The following is a 15326-nucleotide window of genomic DNA, read 5'->3' as shown; positions in this document are numbered from 1 at the left end:
GCGCAGTGATGATCCCTGCTCCTTTTTCTGAAAGGGAAAAGGAATGGAAGGTTCACATTTTCACCCTGAAGGATTTGTATTAGCTGCAGCCTGAACTGCACTGAGCAATGGTTTTTCAGCTCATTTCTATGTCTGCATTTAAAATATTTGCTTTTCTGTTGTTTTGGCTTATGAGATTCCTTCTTTTTGTGGCACTGGCACTTTTATTCCTATTGTAGTATAGGCAATTAGCTGTAGGAATGCATGATCCATCAAGGCTTTATTTTTTAAAGTATGAATTACATATATCATGCCAAAAGCTGTTTCTCTTTCTGCTTTCAGAAAGGAGCTAGATGTATGTATTCTGGTTTCTCATTTAGCACTATGGTGGTTTGAACTCCACTTTTTTGATGTGGAGCCTTCTTGCAGTGCTGACACACACAGCATCCTGCATCCTTTGGAGCAGCGCCAGCTCACAACACCAAAGCTGATGCCATTGCTGCTCCTGCTAGACATAAAACAGAGGGAAAAAAAGGAAAAACGAGATCATCTCTCCAGCATGGACAGACACAGGCATGGACAGTCACAGCCCTGAGGAGGCACCTCAGCATCATGGGGTAGCCATGCAGGGGTCTTGGGAAGCATAACTCCAACCTGCCAGAGCCCAGCACTGCGACTCTTGCTTTCTTTGAAGGATGAGATGGAAGTAAATGCAGCTGCAGTGACATTCATGTTCATTGCCTGCCTCTGAGGCAGGGCCAGTCTGAGAGCTGGCCTCGTGCTCACCCTGCCCCGTGCTGTGGCTCAGCCCCATCTCCCGCCGTGCACAAAACTTTGTGCGTGCAGCTCCGTGCAGGAGCCCCAGGCAGCCGTGCCTCGCTGCTGAGCCTCTGCCACATGCCATGCCACATCTAACCTAGGGCCCCGAAGTGCCGGGTGTCAAAGTCTGTCACTTCTGCCCATGCATTGCTAAGCACAGCCTCCTGGCGGGCAGCACACTATGGCCAGGGGATTCTGCTCCTCTGGGAGGGAGCGGGGAGGAAGCAGAGCTGACTTAGCGTTTATTAAACAAATTAATAGGTTGGGAAAAAAGCAGCTGCGATTCGGGCACGCTTTCCCCTCGCCTCCTGCATTAGTGAGGGCTGGCAGAGAGGCAGGCAAAGGGCACCGACCGCGCGTTCCCAGCCCACAGCTCTGCGCTGGGGGCAAAGGATGCTCGCAGTTCCCTGTCCCGCCGCACCTCCGGCGCCGCTGTGGTTCTGATGGCCGGGGGTAAAACCCTCTGCCACCTCGCGGGGTGCGGGAGGGATCCCGGAGCCAAACCTCCCGGGCCGCCGTGCGCGTAGGGAGACTCCCGCCGGTCAAGGATGCTCCCGGTGCCGGCAGCCACGGGAAAATCCCCCCCCACGCCTCCAGGGCGGGCGTTTTTGTTTGGTTGGTATTTCGGGGGGGCTGCGCAGGCGCGCTGCTCTGCGCCCAGGTGCTCGTTTCCCCCGTAGCTCTGCAAGACGGGTCCGGATGGCAACGACGTGCCCTGAGCTTAGCCGGACCCTCACCCAAGGAAGCCCCCCGTAGAGCCCGGCTGAGCTGAAGTCCTACTCTCCCAGCGCTCCCCACACGCGGCGTGGAGTCACACGGAACTGCTCCGGGGCCGCGGAACTCTTTGTGCTGCTCTGCAGCAGCCGAAGCGGAAAGCCGGGCAGGTTTCTGCGGCGTTAAGGACAGAGATACGTACGCGTTTAAATAATTTTTTATTTAAAAAATAGGAGGGAAGAGAGATGTAACCAATTAGCATCTCCACGCTCTCCTATAATTGCTGCCAAATAAGAAAACTACCGAGTGGGGCAGCGGGTTCTGCTCTGCTCCCCGAGAGCGCGCACACCTGGGGGTGCTTTACGGCCCCCTCGGGAAGATGCAGCCTCGTAAAAAAAGAGCGTGCGGGGGGAGCCGAGCCTGCACGCAACCGGCAGCCCGTCCTCCTTGCAAATAGGCGACGTCCGTAAATAAGGGCACTGTTGTTTTTTTTTTTTTTCCCCTTTTTAATAAGTCAGGAAAGCCGCCACCTGCCAGGAGCCGCCTCACCTCCCAGCTGCTCCATCGCCTCCCGCCCAGCCGGCTTCTCTCCGGGTTAGGTGTGAATGTGGGGGGGCTGCAGCAAACCGCGCTTCGCAGCGTTTCCCTCCTCCCCCCCCCCCCCCCCCCAACCCTCGGAAGAGGCCCGAGGTGCTCCGAACAGCCCTCGATAGCAGCACCGGGACTGGGCTCGGCAGCGCCGCTGGGGGTCCGGGGATCCCTGCGGGAGGGGCGGCTCGAGGGCTGCGCTCCACACCCCGTGCTCAGCCTCCTCTGCTCTCTTGGTTGGTTTTCTAGGAAGCCAAGGCGTCCTTTTGTTTTGATAATTTCTTCTAAATCCCTCTTTCACGTATCTACTTATCTATATAGGTGTACGCAATCAAATAGTGAGCCGAATTCGTCTGCGTTCTTTAGTCCACTGAAGTAAACAAAACGAAGGTGTTCAGATCTTGAGAATACCAAAAAAAGAGAAAAACTGCGTCGCCCCTCAGTGTGACGTTTGTGAGCAGAAGGGAAACTGTGGTAAAAACGCCCACGTTGCTGCACCGCAGGATGCCTTCGGGAGGAAGGAGGGCGATCTTCCCAAACCTGGGGAGCTCGACGGTTCCCCTCCTCGTTTCTCTTTAAATCCATCTTGTCCCTTTAATACAAATGAACTTTAAGCTCCCCCTGTCTTTTATTATTTAGATTCCTAGTCTTAATGACGCCAGGAGCCGCGCGAGCACACTCGCTAATAATCGTCGTGAACTGCATTTCAAAGAAACATCCCTGGAAGAAAAACACCGTCGTTAAAAAAAATAAATAGAGACTCCACCAAAAATGATAATGCGGAGTCGCTGCTGCTGCTGGGCTCAGCGCAACGCTGCAAATCAGCACCTGCGTGCCAGGTCGGGCTGATAACACCGCCAACGGTTACCTGCAGCAGCCCCGTCCGCCTCGGATTTATTTTTGGATCGTTCATTTAATCAGTGAGAGCTGCTGAGGGTGTTTGGTTTTAATTGTTATGGTGGTGTTTGAGTTTTTTTGTTTGTTTGTTTGTTTTTTATTTCTTCCCCGATCTTCAGGAAAAAAAAAGTGGCGGAGGTTCGGTCAGGTCGCGATCCCGGCGTGGTTCCGCCCGCAGCCTTTCGGAGCAGCTGCCGGGCACGAGAGCTGAGCACTGACCGGGTTCGGCTTTGTCCCGAGCGCAGCAAACCCGCAGCCGCCGCTCTCGTATAAACGAGTGGTGATCCGGACCTTCCAACACTGCGAGATGTCGCTGCTTTTGAGCACGACGTTCATTTTGTCCGAGGCGCAGCGCCGCAGGGATGGGGCGGCTGCGGGGGCAGCGCTCTGTGCCGTCGGATGGAAGCGCGCTGCGTGAAAGCCGCGGCACCGCCCGCACCGCCGCGCATCGGGGACGCTCCATCAGCGCTGTTTTACCTAGGAGGGATTGAACCCGGCTGCAATAACCTTGTCGGATAATTAAGCAAATTATACCTTAACCATCGGTAGCTTACAAGTTGTAATCAGTAATTCAAACTCCCGACAATTATGCAAATTGCGCTCGGGCTGCGCTCGGACTTTTTCTCGCTTTCGCGGCGAGGGCTTTGCCGGCGTTCCGAGCAGCAGCCGCCGGAGCCGCGTGGGTTGGGAGTCCGGGCGCACTTCCACGCGGGGGGCGGCCGAACAAACGGCACACCTCCCACAGCCACGGAGAAGGAACGCGGCACTTCAGGGGCTGCCCTCCTCGCGGCGCTCCCGCAGGCGGTGCCCACGCGTGACCCCTTCCCGCGGGCCGGGGCCGCTCCGAAGGTGGGTGGGGGGGTCCGGCTCCGCGCAGCCTCCGCGGGCGCGCAAGGAGTGGCTTAGGGCCACGCTGCCTCCTGAGTGGCTGCCGGCCGCGGCTCCCGAGCCATCCCTGGGGAGGAGTTATGATAATCCTATTGCCATTAAGGGCGTCTGGGCAGGGAAAAAAACCCGAGTGACCATTAGCGCGGGGGTTTAGTCCGCCAGCAGCCTTCATGCCTGCCAACTGAGCTCCGTCCGGGGGGCAGCTCCTCTTCCCCAGTGCCGACGTGGATTTACCGCCCGTGGGGGGGGGGCTGAGCTCTCGTCTGCTTTCGGTACCGCACACCTGGGTTGGACGCTGGACGCCATGTTGTGGAAACTGGCAGATAACGTCAAGTACGAGGAGGACTGCGAGGTGAGAGGCGCGGGGAGGGGGCGGCGGGGGTCGGGTTGGCGGTGCGAGGCAGCGCCGCGTTGTGCGGCCGCGGGGTTCTCCCCGCTCGGTGGCGGCTGTACGCGTCCCTCCGCCACACGGAGTCCCTCCGTTCCCCGAGCCCTCTCCCTTTCCTTTTTACTTCGTTTAGGATTTCTGATTTTATTATTTTTTTTCTCTACCAAAACTTCTGGACGTTAAAATAAAAAGGGGTATTTTCAGTTGTAAGGAGTTGGAGGCAGCGCCTTACGGCACGGGGTTTTGCCCATGTAGTGAATCGGAACCATAAAAGTGGGGAGGACGGAGCGCGCAGCCCCGAGCATCGCAACTGTCGGACCTCTCCGGGGCACCGGCCGTAAGGAAAGCCGCACTGCGCCCTTCTCGCAGCCCCGCGGGACGATCTTGGGCTGCGGTCTCAGTCTGCCCGGTTCTGCCGGTCATCGTCTGCCTGCCCGGTTGCTGCAGATTAGCTGCAGCCCCCGCTTCACGCTCCATTGGGACCCTATTCACCTCCTATTAATCAGCGCTGTTATTTTAACGACCGTGAAGACTGAAACTGCTAAATCTCGGGATCAGCTTCATGTAGACGTTTAGGCTTTGACTGCTGAGGTTTTGAAGTGGGGGTTGGCGGGGAAAAGCCCGTCCAGTTCCGACCGCGCGCTGGAAAGCCGTCGGGTCTGGGAATGGAGCCCTTCCGCGGGGCGCGGAGCCGCCTGTGTTGCGGGTCTGGGTGGAAGCGGGCCGATGCCTTTTATTTTTTTTTTCTTTTTAATGGTTGTTCTAAGGTGTTGATAGATTCTTGGAAGTGTAGGGGTTACTGCGGTGTATTTGTGATGAAACTGGTGGGAGTTGGTTCTTAAGTTCTTCCCTGCAAGTTGGGTTGATTTCCTACGAAATGCCTGAAAATAGAGAAGGGCGGCTTTTGCCTCCCCCTCTCCTCACCCCCCGCTCCCTCCCAAATTGTTCCCTGTTGTCGTGCCTCGAGCGCCCGGCGCCTGCTGCCAGCAGCCCGGCAGCCCCTGACCGCCGCCTCCCTTCTCCTCCCTCCCCCTTCCGTGTGATTTCCAGGACCGCCACGATGGGAGCAGCAACGGGAACCCGCGGCTCCCGCACCTCTCGGCGGTCAGCCAGCACCTGTACAGCCCGGCCCCGCCGCTCTCCCACTCCGGAGCCTCCGACTTCCAGCCTCCTTACTTCCCCCCCCCTTACCAGCCGCTGCCTTACTCCCAATCCAGCGATCCCTACTCGCACCTCGGGGACCCGTTCTCCATCAACCCGCTGCACCAGCCGCCGCCGCCGCCCCCCAGCCAGCAGCAGAGCGCTTGGCCCAACCGCCAGAGCCAGGAGCCCGCCGGCCTCCCCCCGCACGGCCGGCCCGGCCTCGTCCCGCACCTCTCGGCGCTGGAGAGCGGCTCGGCCGGCGGCCGTCGGGAAACGTTCCGGCGTTCCGACCTCTTGTTGCCCCACGGACACGGCCTGGATGCCTCGGCGCTGGCCGACAACCTGGGGCTCCACGACATGGCCCATCAGATAGAGGATGTACAGGTAACCACCCCTCACCCCGCAGGCTGCGGATGCCCGAGCGCTCAGCCCAGCTTTGCCGCCCCATCCTCGGAGGGAAAGTCGCTTTTTCTCTCCTCCCGGCCCCGAATGGGGCGGGGTGGGCTTCGCGACCCCTTCAATTAATTCCTCCTCACGTCTCGAGATGCAAAACTTTCTCCCGTTTCTCTTTGCAGAACGTGGAAGACCAACACTTACTAATGCACGACCAGACGGTCATTAGAAAAGGTGAGTAGGGCGGCACGCCGCTCCCTTTCCCTTCTCAGTGGTCACGTTGGGTGTCGCGGCGGCGCAGGGACGCTCCATTATCTCCTAAAGCGGAGCTGGGGGTGGTTCTGTGTGTGCTGCGTTCTGCGCTGCCTTCGGCGAGAGGGGCAGCCCCGGAGCCGCCCGTCCCCGCTGTCGGTGGTCGTGCCTCGGCCGTGCCCACCCCGTGTGCGCGGCGGGGCTGAGCGTGGTGTTGGTCGGTGCGGGGCTGCCGTAGTCCTGCAGCTCTTAGTAGGGAGCTCAGCTCGGTGGCGGCCCTTTTTCCTTTCTTTCCTTTCTCTTTTAATCCCCTCGTTTCCCTTATTTGCCATCAGCTCGGTGCCATGAGCCTGGTCAGGTTTACCTTAATCGAAGTGGTTTTGCAGCCGGGAAGTGAGAGCAGCAGTGACTCAGTGCAGGAGTTTGGTGTAGGGCTTTGGGGAGTGTTTTTTTTTTTTTTCCTCCTCCTTTTGTTTTTAAACAAATTCGTACTCAAAGGAAAAAAAATATATATATATCAGTGGAGGTTTTACTTTGAAGACTTCAAACGAACACCGAAATGAGGAAAAGCAGAAGTGCCGGGCAGGGCACTGATTGCTGCCTTCAGCTCATGGGAGAGTGATTTCGCTGTCAGATGGAGCGCGGCCGAATCCTTCCCATCGGGGACCGCGGCCCTTTAACCCATTCGGGGCGGTGGGTCAGCGGGGAGCAGTGATCTGTGCTGCATTGGCCCCGTTCAGCCACACACAACCGTGTTTTGCTTTCAGTTCTCCGTTGGGCTTCATCCCCCCAGTACTCCCTACTATGAATTCGGTGGAGTTCAGTTCCAGAGGTGTTCTCTCATGTGTGTCTGGGGTGGAGGATGAGCCCGGTGGAGCCTTTCCCTGTCCTGGCTGAAGGATGCTGGCACAGCTTGCAGCTAGATCAGCTTCTTAGAAGAAATGATGCAGCATGCGAGACAGCAAATCCTAGCTTTTTGGGGTAGGACTGAGGGATGTCCTTATGTGCCTTTTATTTATTTTTTTAAGCCGTGTTCTCTCGGCTGCTCCTTGCACCGGACCGTGGCAGACCACAGCTTTGTTCAGCAGTTCAGTGCAGAACGAAATCGCTCTCCTGCCCTCCCCCCGCACAAAGCAGACCCCCTTGCCGCTTCTCTCTCCGGTTCTAAAATACCCGCTGCCCTCCTCCTCCCACAGGTCCCATTTCCTTAACGAAGAACAGCGCTCTGAGCCTCCCCTGCCAGAAGGACGGACTGATCGGAGTGGTCATAAACCCCAATGAAGTGTTCTGCTCCGTGCCGGGGCGGCTGTCCCTCCTCAGCTCCACATCCAAGTACAAAGTGACAGTGGCGGAGGTGCAGAGGCGGCTCTCCCCCCCGGAGTGTCTCAATGCTTCTCTGCTGGGAGGTGTGCTCCGAAGGTACGCTGCAGCCCGGCCAATATTTGTCACTTTTATGACAGTATTATTATTTTCCCCCATGTGCGTATTGTGTGATTGCAGCCAGATGAGGACAATGAGGAGCTCAGAGCCCTTTATCAAACTTCAGCTTTTTAAGAAGCCCAGCAGCGCTGAATCCTAATGGGCTTTGGAAATCTGCTTTGCTCTTGTGCCTCGTATGGGGAGCAGTGCTGCTCACAGCCCTGACAGCAGCGCTCCTTCTCTGTGTAACGGCGGATTTTGTCTCAAACTGCTTGTGGAGCTTTCCTCTTCCTGTAACAAACCATCTCCCATGGAACGATTTTTTGGATTAAATCTCATGATCTCGTTTTGTCTTTACAAAGATGCTCTGTATGTCTGGGATTTTGTTTTGTTTTGTTTTTTAACACAATTTGGCTTCTGATTCTTCTCCAGCTGCTGGTTTCAGCAGTGCAGTTTGACACATTTTGATTTTGACCTCTGCTGTGTTTCATCCTGGCTGGTTTGTAGCAAAGCGTTTAAAAGTAGGTCATTGGGAAAGAGAGCCTGCTTTTTATCTTACCCCCAGTAGAACCCTATTGAATGTCAGTAACTGCAATTTCTCATCTTTATTTAAAAAAAAAAAAAAAGTCTCTTGAAGATAAATAAGACTTTTTTTTTCTAATTACAGAGCCAAATCTAAAAATGGTGGCAGATCGTTAAGGGAAAAGCTGGATAAAATTGGTTTGAACCTTCCAGCTGGTAGAAGGAAAGCTGCAAATGTGACGCTATTGACATCTTTGGTGGAAGGTCAGTCCTGAACACGTCTTAAAAATAAACATTCTTTCCCTCGTGCACAGCTTTTATCCTCCTAAACAAAGCACGGGAAGGCCGACAAGTCAATGGACTTCTGGGGGGGGTTGTTTATTTTGAAGTGAGTGCAACGTGGGGGCACTGCAGTGGCTGCTGTGCTGCCTTGGGTTGTGCTCCCCTCTGCCCCCCCGACCTGCCAGCACAGGGCTGCGTGCCCCCACCATAGGGCAGGGTGCTGCAGGGAGATGCCATTCCTCCCGTGTGCGTGCCAGGCTCTGCAGAACGCCCCGTCTGTCCAGTCTGTGCTCCCTGTTTGGGGTTTTGTCTGAGGGTGTGTGCAGGAAGGGCAAAAGGGATGAAACTGGGTTTGGTTCCCCACTGGGAAACTGGAGAGATGTGGGGCAGCTGCTCCGGTGCCCGGCCCTCCCTCAGCAGCGTCCTCAGAAGCTTTGCTAATAAATGTAGGCGTATAAAGTGAGATTTATAGCTTCTGGCTTCCTGATGGGAAACTGGAGCCCCTTTAATCTGCAGCATGTTATGTGGACCCTCTTGGTTAAGTTGAGTTGAAGGGTGTGTATATATGGATGTGTGTGGCTGTGGGTTGTGTTTGTTGAAAGCAGCTCCTGGTAGTGCTACAGCTTAAAGGGAGTGGAAGCAGTAACTGAAACGTGAATGGTCCAGCAGTGCCTCACTGCTATTTCATTGCTGCACAAACTGGAGTAATACAGCAGCTTCCATTAAAAACACTTAGAATTTGCAGTTGAAAGCTTCTGTATGTATGCACACACACACAGGCATTGCGTGGAGCAGCACTTTGTGCCAATCCATTTTTCTTAAGCCTGATGAAATTACCCTAATGAAAAAAAAAAAAAAACCAACAGCTGAGTTATCTGCCTTCCAAAGGTGGTTATTATAAAACAGAGATAGAAATGCATTAAAGGGAAAAATCTTATTACGTTGGTGGAATTTAGTTGCGTGTTTTCTTACGTATCAGTGGGAAATTAGTTGTAGAACAAATTCCAGTCTTTGCTCTGCAGTGAATCTGCATAGAGACAAAAGCAAAGCTTTTCTTTCCAGTAAGAAGGCGAGGGAGTTCTATTTTGTAGCTGTCATCACGTCGGTTTTTCTTTTTGATGGAAACTTACAAAGAAACACTGATAATTGCTGATCAGAGGACGGTAATGAATGGTATAGTGAAAAAAACAGAAGTGTCCCTTTCCAAATGAGAATAACACTTCCAGAGTTCGCCCTGCTTTAATTTTCCTGATCTCCCAACAATAAATAGGCATTGCAACATCTGTAACGAGCTCTCCCTTCTGCCTGCTGCAGGTGAAGCTGTGCACCTTGCTCGTGACTTCGGCTACGTGTGTGAGACAGAGTTCCCCTCCAAGGCTGTGGCTGAGTACCTGACCCGGCCGCACATGGGCCGCAACGAGATGGCCAACAGGAAGAACATGCTGCTGGCTGCCAAGTGAGTGCGGGGCTGGGGGTGTTTCAGGAAAACGTATCCTAAGGTGTGACAGAACTGAGTGCCTGGGGGCAGGTGTGGCTGGGGAAGATGGGAGTGGAGGGCCGACCTGTCTGTGTGTGTATGTGCAGCTCCACGGAGCTGCTGGTGGGCACAGGGGGGCAAGGGCAGCTCAGCCTCAGGTCCTGGCTGCTGTCAGCAGTAGGAATGGACTGATGTCCATCACAGGACTCCAGGAATCAGAAGCTGTGGATGGTCCCGTTTCAGTGTTGGAGCTGAACATCTTCAGTGAAAGGCAGCCTTTAGCAGATGGGAAAAGTCCCTGTTCTTTACTGAATTCTTAGAAATCTTGGGGAGGGGAAAGGTGAAGGAGAAGCTCTGTTAGAGCTCCTCTGCAGGACACCTGTATCCCAATTACCCACACGCTGAGCAGGGCCGTGGCTGGCAGCACCTGTTACTCTCATTATAAACCAGGGGCTGGAGTGCTCACTGTCCTCTGCCCATGCTGAGGTTTAACCAAGCCCTCTGTTCTGGTCTGAGACGTTTTCTGGGTGGGGTTGATGCAATTTCTTGCTTTTGAAAGCAGCGGTTCCATGTGGAGGATCTGAGAAAATCCTGTTTAACTGATGAGAAGAGTTGCCCTAGTTGTGTGCTCAGGTTAAGCAAGCAAAATCCTGTGCAGAGGTTCCACACTCCACCTGTTCTTGGTTTAATCTGGCTTTCCCTGAGAAAGAGACTGCTTTTACAAGACTGCATTTCTTAGAAATAGATTATCTCTTTCCTATAGCTTGAACTTTATGCTTTCTATTGAACACTAATCCTTTGGCTCCTCAGTATTATTATTGGCATTGCTATTAACACCAGTAACAGTCATCTTTTGGAAGATGTTTCAGATTGAGAAATTCTGATAAAGTGATGATTCTGTGAAGATTGCTCATCTCATGTGAAATCACATCGAGGGGACAGATTTACAAGCAGCAAACAACATATGTTGGAGCGTTATTAACCATTCATGTTTTGCCAGGCATATGTGTTCGTGTTCGCAGGATCAGGGCCCGGGTCCCCATTAAACAGAGCATATACACATAATATGCACAACTAGATTGAACCTCCTGTTCAGCTGCTTCAGTCTTCGTAAATCACCGGGCTGCAGCTGCAGATGTTCTCATAGAATCTGGCCCTAAACCTGTGCTCTGCCTTAAATCCAGCAGCAGTGGGGTGCTGTTCTGCAGAGTGGAGACGTGTTGGTGTGACACAGATCAAACAGCAGGCTTGTCAGGAACTGATCCTAAGGAATAAGCTTTAAATTTAGGTTGTGAAGAACACCCCTATCTTGTAATGAATTTCTGAAACTCCGTTCCTACATAGCTGCCAAATAGTTGACTGGGATTTGGTTGTTTTATTTGCTTTTGCATAAATTTGCACCGTGGTGTAAAGCACGCTCGCTTTTTGTGTCTTGCAGGCAGATCTGCAAGGAATTCACAGACCTCCTCACTCAGGACAGAACTCCGCTGGGAAACACGAGACCCAGTCCCATCCTGGACCCTGGCATCCAGGGCTGTTTGACTCATTTTAGCCTGATCACACATGGCTTTGGGAGCGCTGCCATCTGTGCTGCCATGACATCCGTCCAGAACTACCTAAATGAAGCATTAAAAATAGCAGACAAAACATACATGAACACTGGAGACCAGAGCCCTGCAGAAACCAACAAAACCATCGATAAAATGGACAAGCACAGGAAGTAAAGGAGAAAAAAACAGACTTTACTCTTCCTCCTTAACGCAGACTGGGATCTTCTTGCCCGGGGGGAACGTAGCAATTTGGGTACTTTTTTTTTTTTCTTCTTTATTAAGAAAGGAGGGAAAAGGAAACAAGAACAACAAAATCATTCAGGATCTTCACTCCTCCTGGATCCGGGAGACAAGTCTTTCCAAAAGCTGCAGTGTCCCTTCTCTGTGGAAGCAGTGACCTGAAGATAAGTACTTGGTACCCGTGTGTTGCCATCCTTTGCTGTAAAAGTGGTGCTATAAGGGTTTCTGTTGGAAATAGACAAAGAGATGAAATACATAGATTGCTTTCCCACATCTCGGTACCTGGTGGCAACCAGCTTTGTGTGTAGTTCTTAACAGATTTTACATGGGAGGTTATTTGTTATCAGATAAATTTTCAGGGTTTTATTCTCTCTTAATACAACAGCAACAGTAAAGCAGTATTAAACAATGCTATATAGATTTATGTACATTAAAAATGTTTTACAGACACCTGAAAATAGTAAGATTTTTCTTTTTTTTTTTTTTCTTTTTCCCTTTATTTTCAGATTACCGTAAGAGAGTGCTAAAATCCTGGTGGATAAAGTTATCTGGTGGCATTGGTCATACTGATTTTTATGGAAATGTTCAGGCTTTTAAACACTGCAGTAATGTTGGCTGCAGTGGAAATTTTCTCGGTATTTTTTTAATGAGGACCAGTACAAAATGAAAACACTTAGAAAATTCACTTTCTGTGTTTGAGGATATTGCAGCTTTATTCACATATTTATATTGTCTTTTTTTTTTTTTTTAAATTGGGGGGAACTTGGAAAAATAGGCACATAACTTTTTTTGAACTTTTTTTTTTTTTGCCTCGTAAGGCCAAAAAATAATTTCCAGGGAGGCTTTATGTGTATTAAGGGAAGCAGTGTGTTGAATGTAAATAGTAATTTATGTGTAATTTAATCGGATTTGTAAATAATGGTGAACTTTTTAATACTTTTTTTTTTTTATAAATGGGTTTTCAGATTTTAATTTTGGTAAGTATTTCAAAGGTAATGGGTAAGCTAAACATATCTTTAGGTTTATGCACAGGTATGTTATACAGGGTATTTAAGACTTGTTTTTTTTTTTTTTAATATTGCGATTCTTGCCACTGAAAATGGAATCTAATCTGAGGTGTGTGTTCACAAAGCAATAACTTTGTGCATCACCCACCCGACAACTGACCAGACATGCAAAATGAGTGTGTGAGTTCGTGTGTATGTGAATAATGGAGGTTCTGAACTATCTTTACATATTTGTAAATGTTCCCGCTATAATTCTGATGTATATGATAACCATATAATAAAAAATATTCTGGATAGAAGCATGGAATGTTTTGTTAACTGAGCACAGTTGGGTTTTCTTTCTATACTTGGGGAATGTGGGGCGAGTAGCACTAGAGGACATTATGTATTGAGTCATAATTGCAGCACTTTGTTCAGATTAACAGAACAGAAATACGGAGCTGTTTGCCAGTAAAACTAATGGTTTCAATTAAACATGCTATGTATCTCCAAGAATCTTTCTTTCTTTTTTTTTCCCCCTTCCTAAGATGTCATGATCATGCTAGCTGCCTATTTAAATGGAACACAAACTGAAATCTAAACACAAACTGCAAGGCTTCCTCTAAATAAAAATCAATCTCTGCAGCTTTGCCTTCCAGTGAATCTGCCCTTATTGGAATAATTTGTCTCTCTAATGATAAATATTTGCAGAATCCTGGCATGTGAAATGTGATAGATGTGCCATCTGGTTTCAGTGCTGTAAGGAATTTTGCAGAAAGTCCTTAAAGTGGTGAGGCTGCATCTGAGGCACTCGCCGTCGCAGATGCAACAGCAGCCAAATAAAGCTTCCTGAAGGGGGACTTGCATGGCAGGGCTTCCTAAAACAGGAGCAATGCCAGCTCTGCCTTCGTGCTGCACCTGAAATTACGGCACCTGATGGATGCAGCTGTTGTGGGGCTGGGGCAAGTGTTGCAAATGATGGCACTGGACAAAACAGCAAGAGAATGCAATTCAAACTGCAGCAGTGCGGTGTGTTTTTCACAGTTGCAGATAATAAGCAACAGATGCAACCAAAATGTTCAAAGTTGTAAATTCTTTCCTTATTCTCACTATTTTGCCTCTGAAATGTAAAGGCAAATTTCTGAAGGTGTACAGGTAGAAGGAAGGAGGGGGAAGCTCAAAGAAAGAAACAAACTTGCTGTTAGCAGTGAGCTCGGGCAAAGCCTGTGTTGTAGTTTGAGTTGCAACTCAGCTCCCTGCTTGAGAGCTGTGAAGTTCCTGTTCACATTGCTTGGGCCTATTGTTACGTTGGAAAAATGAGCACTTTGGTCATCTGTAAACAAATGTACATTAATTTATATCTGTATTTCACCAGTTCTCTGTATTGTATATCTACCCGCAGAAATATGCTAGGTATGGTGAGAGCTAAAGGACAATTGCTTGTCAGAATGATGCCAGGTTGATTTTTTTCCCCCCTTTTTGTACTGTTTGACTGCTTATACAGTGTATACAGTAAGATTTTAGCTGCCAGACAATGGAATCTTGCTTTTTATTAGTGCACAAAACCAGGCTCTGAAAATAATTGCCCCGTGGGATAGGAAATAAGGATCTTTCCATTTATTCTTGCATGCATTCAAACAAAGCCAGTCAATTGTCTAATGTACTGGCTCGGGTTCTATTTATATGTTTGGAACACTAGAAATGTTGAGTTTCCATTACCTTAATGCTTTTCCTCTACTGTATGTTTTAGACGGTACATTATTTTGAGGCTCAGCTTCCTCATCTGCTCTGCAGGCACATGAAAGAACAGTGTCTTCTGCTCCATTCGCTGGGGAGAACAGTTAAACTGACCTGAACTTGTCTGTCAGCTGAAACGATTTCAGGAACATGCGATAGGTTAGTGACTTCGGAGGGAGGCTGGAAAGCAGTTACCCGAACAGGAGGGTTGGAGGGTTGGTTTGTTTCTTTATCCCTCTTCAAACTTTCACACTTAGTACTGCTTTTACACTATAGCTCTTCTGAGGTAGGAAGTCAAAACAGGCCATTTGAAGTACTAACACTGCCAATGTAGGTGTGAATGTCAGCCTCTGCTCCTGGAATCATTTGACCTGATGGCTGCCTTGCTTTCATTTGAAGATTTTTTTCATGGCCTCAGAGGGAAATAATGATGAAAAGTTACTAATATGTAAGAAGAAAAGGAAGCATGGGTCTGACTTGCTGCAATACCCTGCTGTGTAGATTAGTTGCAATTTTTTCCCCCCCTGCATATGATGTTAATGCATGTTGCAGATGGAACCATGCGAATGAGAATTTACTCCTAATCCCTGGCTGCAGCCAGCTGCATTGTGCCTTTGCACACTGTGCTATATCTAAACCAGTTGTGGTCTCATAACATTCCTGTGACACGCGGCTATTGCTGCTTTTCCCTGTCACGTTATCTGCAGAGCTGCATGGATGACCATTTCTATGCTGGAACCATTTGCTGCGTTCTCTTTCACTTTCACAGAGTTATATAAATAAGATTTCTCCTGGTCTCTCATGCCATTTTTATTGGACATTGTTGCTCGTCTTAACGTGGGTATCCCTACTTGTTTCCATGGGCCATTATTGTGTAAGGTCTGCCCACAATAGCCTATTTTTCTTCTCTGATGGCTGAACAACCCTCTTTAGCCCTCTGCTGAAGCCCTGGCTCCCAGGCTGTGACTGGTGCATGACACATTCTTTGAATATTCCCCTTGATTTATATTTTTACCCATGAATTTTAATTCAAACTGTGTACCAACTCTCAC

General features: G+C 50.1%; 1 protein-coding gene and 1 long non-coding RNA gene across 2 annotated transcripts; one reads left to right on the top strand and one right to left on the bottom strand.

Moving 5' to 3' along the window:
- Window positions 1-2165: 2165 nt before the first annotated feature.
- On the bottom strand, window positions 2166-3624 carry LOC149915643 (uncharacterized). The gene is made up of 2 exons (XR_016471926.1): window positions 3552-3624; window positions 2166-3474 (listed from the first exon to the last, which is right to left on the bottom strand). It is a non-coding gene; the product is annotated as an uncharacterized LOC149915643 (long non-coding RNA).
- Window positions 3625-4152: 528 nt separating this feature from the next.
- On the top strand, window positions 4153-13126 carry TFAP2C (transcription factor AP-2 gamma). Its single transcript, XM_031616439.2, has 7 exons — window positions 4153-4237; window positions 5324-5800; window positions 5992-6043; window positions 7258-7480; window positions 8148-8266; window positions 9599-9740; window positions 11200-13126. The coding sequence occupies exons 1-7, from the start codon at window positions 4190-4192 to the stop codon at window positions 11483-11485; spliced, it is 1347 nt and encodes a 448-aa protein (XP_031472299.1). The 5' UTR covers window positions 4153-4189; the 3' UTR covers window positions 11486-13126.
- The last annotated feature ends 2200 nt before the right edge of the window (window positions 13127-15326 follow it).

Source organism: Phasianus colchicus, chromosome 17 (genome assembly GCF_987193195.1).
Source record: "Phasianus colchicus chromosome 17, bPhaCol1.hap1.1, whole genome shotgun sequence".
Taxonomy (NCBI): Eukaryota; Metazoa; Chordata; class Aves; order Galliformes; family Phasianidae; genus Phasianus; species Phasianus colchicus.
This window is presented reverse-complemented; position numbering and strand designations above follow the sequence as displayed.

Excerpts from the sequence above, each read along its gene's own strand:
- TFAP2C (XM_031616439.2), top strand. The coding sequence starts at position 4,190 with ATGTTGTGGAAACTGGCAGATAACGTCAAGTACGAGGAGGACTGCGAG. Across the intron at positions 4,238-5,323 it reads AGTACGAGGAGGACTGCGAG|GACCGCCACGATGGGAGCAG; the intron begins GTGAGAGGCGCG and ends TGTGATTTCCAG. Across the intron at positions 9,741-11,199 it reads AACATGCTGCTGGCTGCCAA|GCAGATCTGCAAGGAATTCA; the intron begins GTGAGTGCGGGG and ends TGTGTCTTGCAG.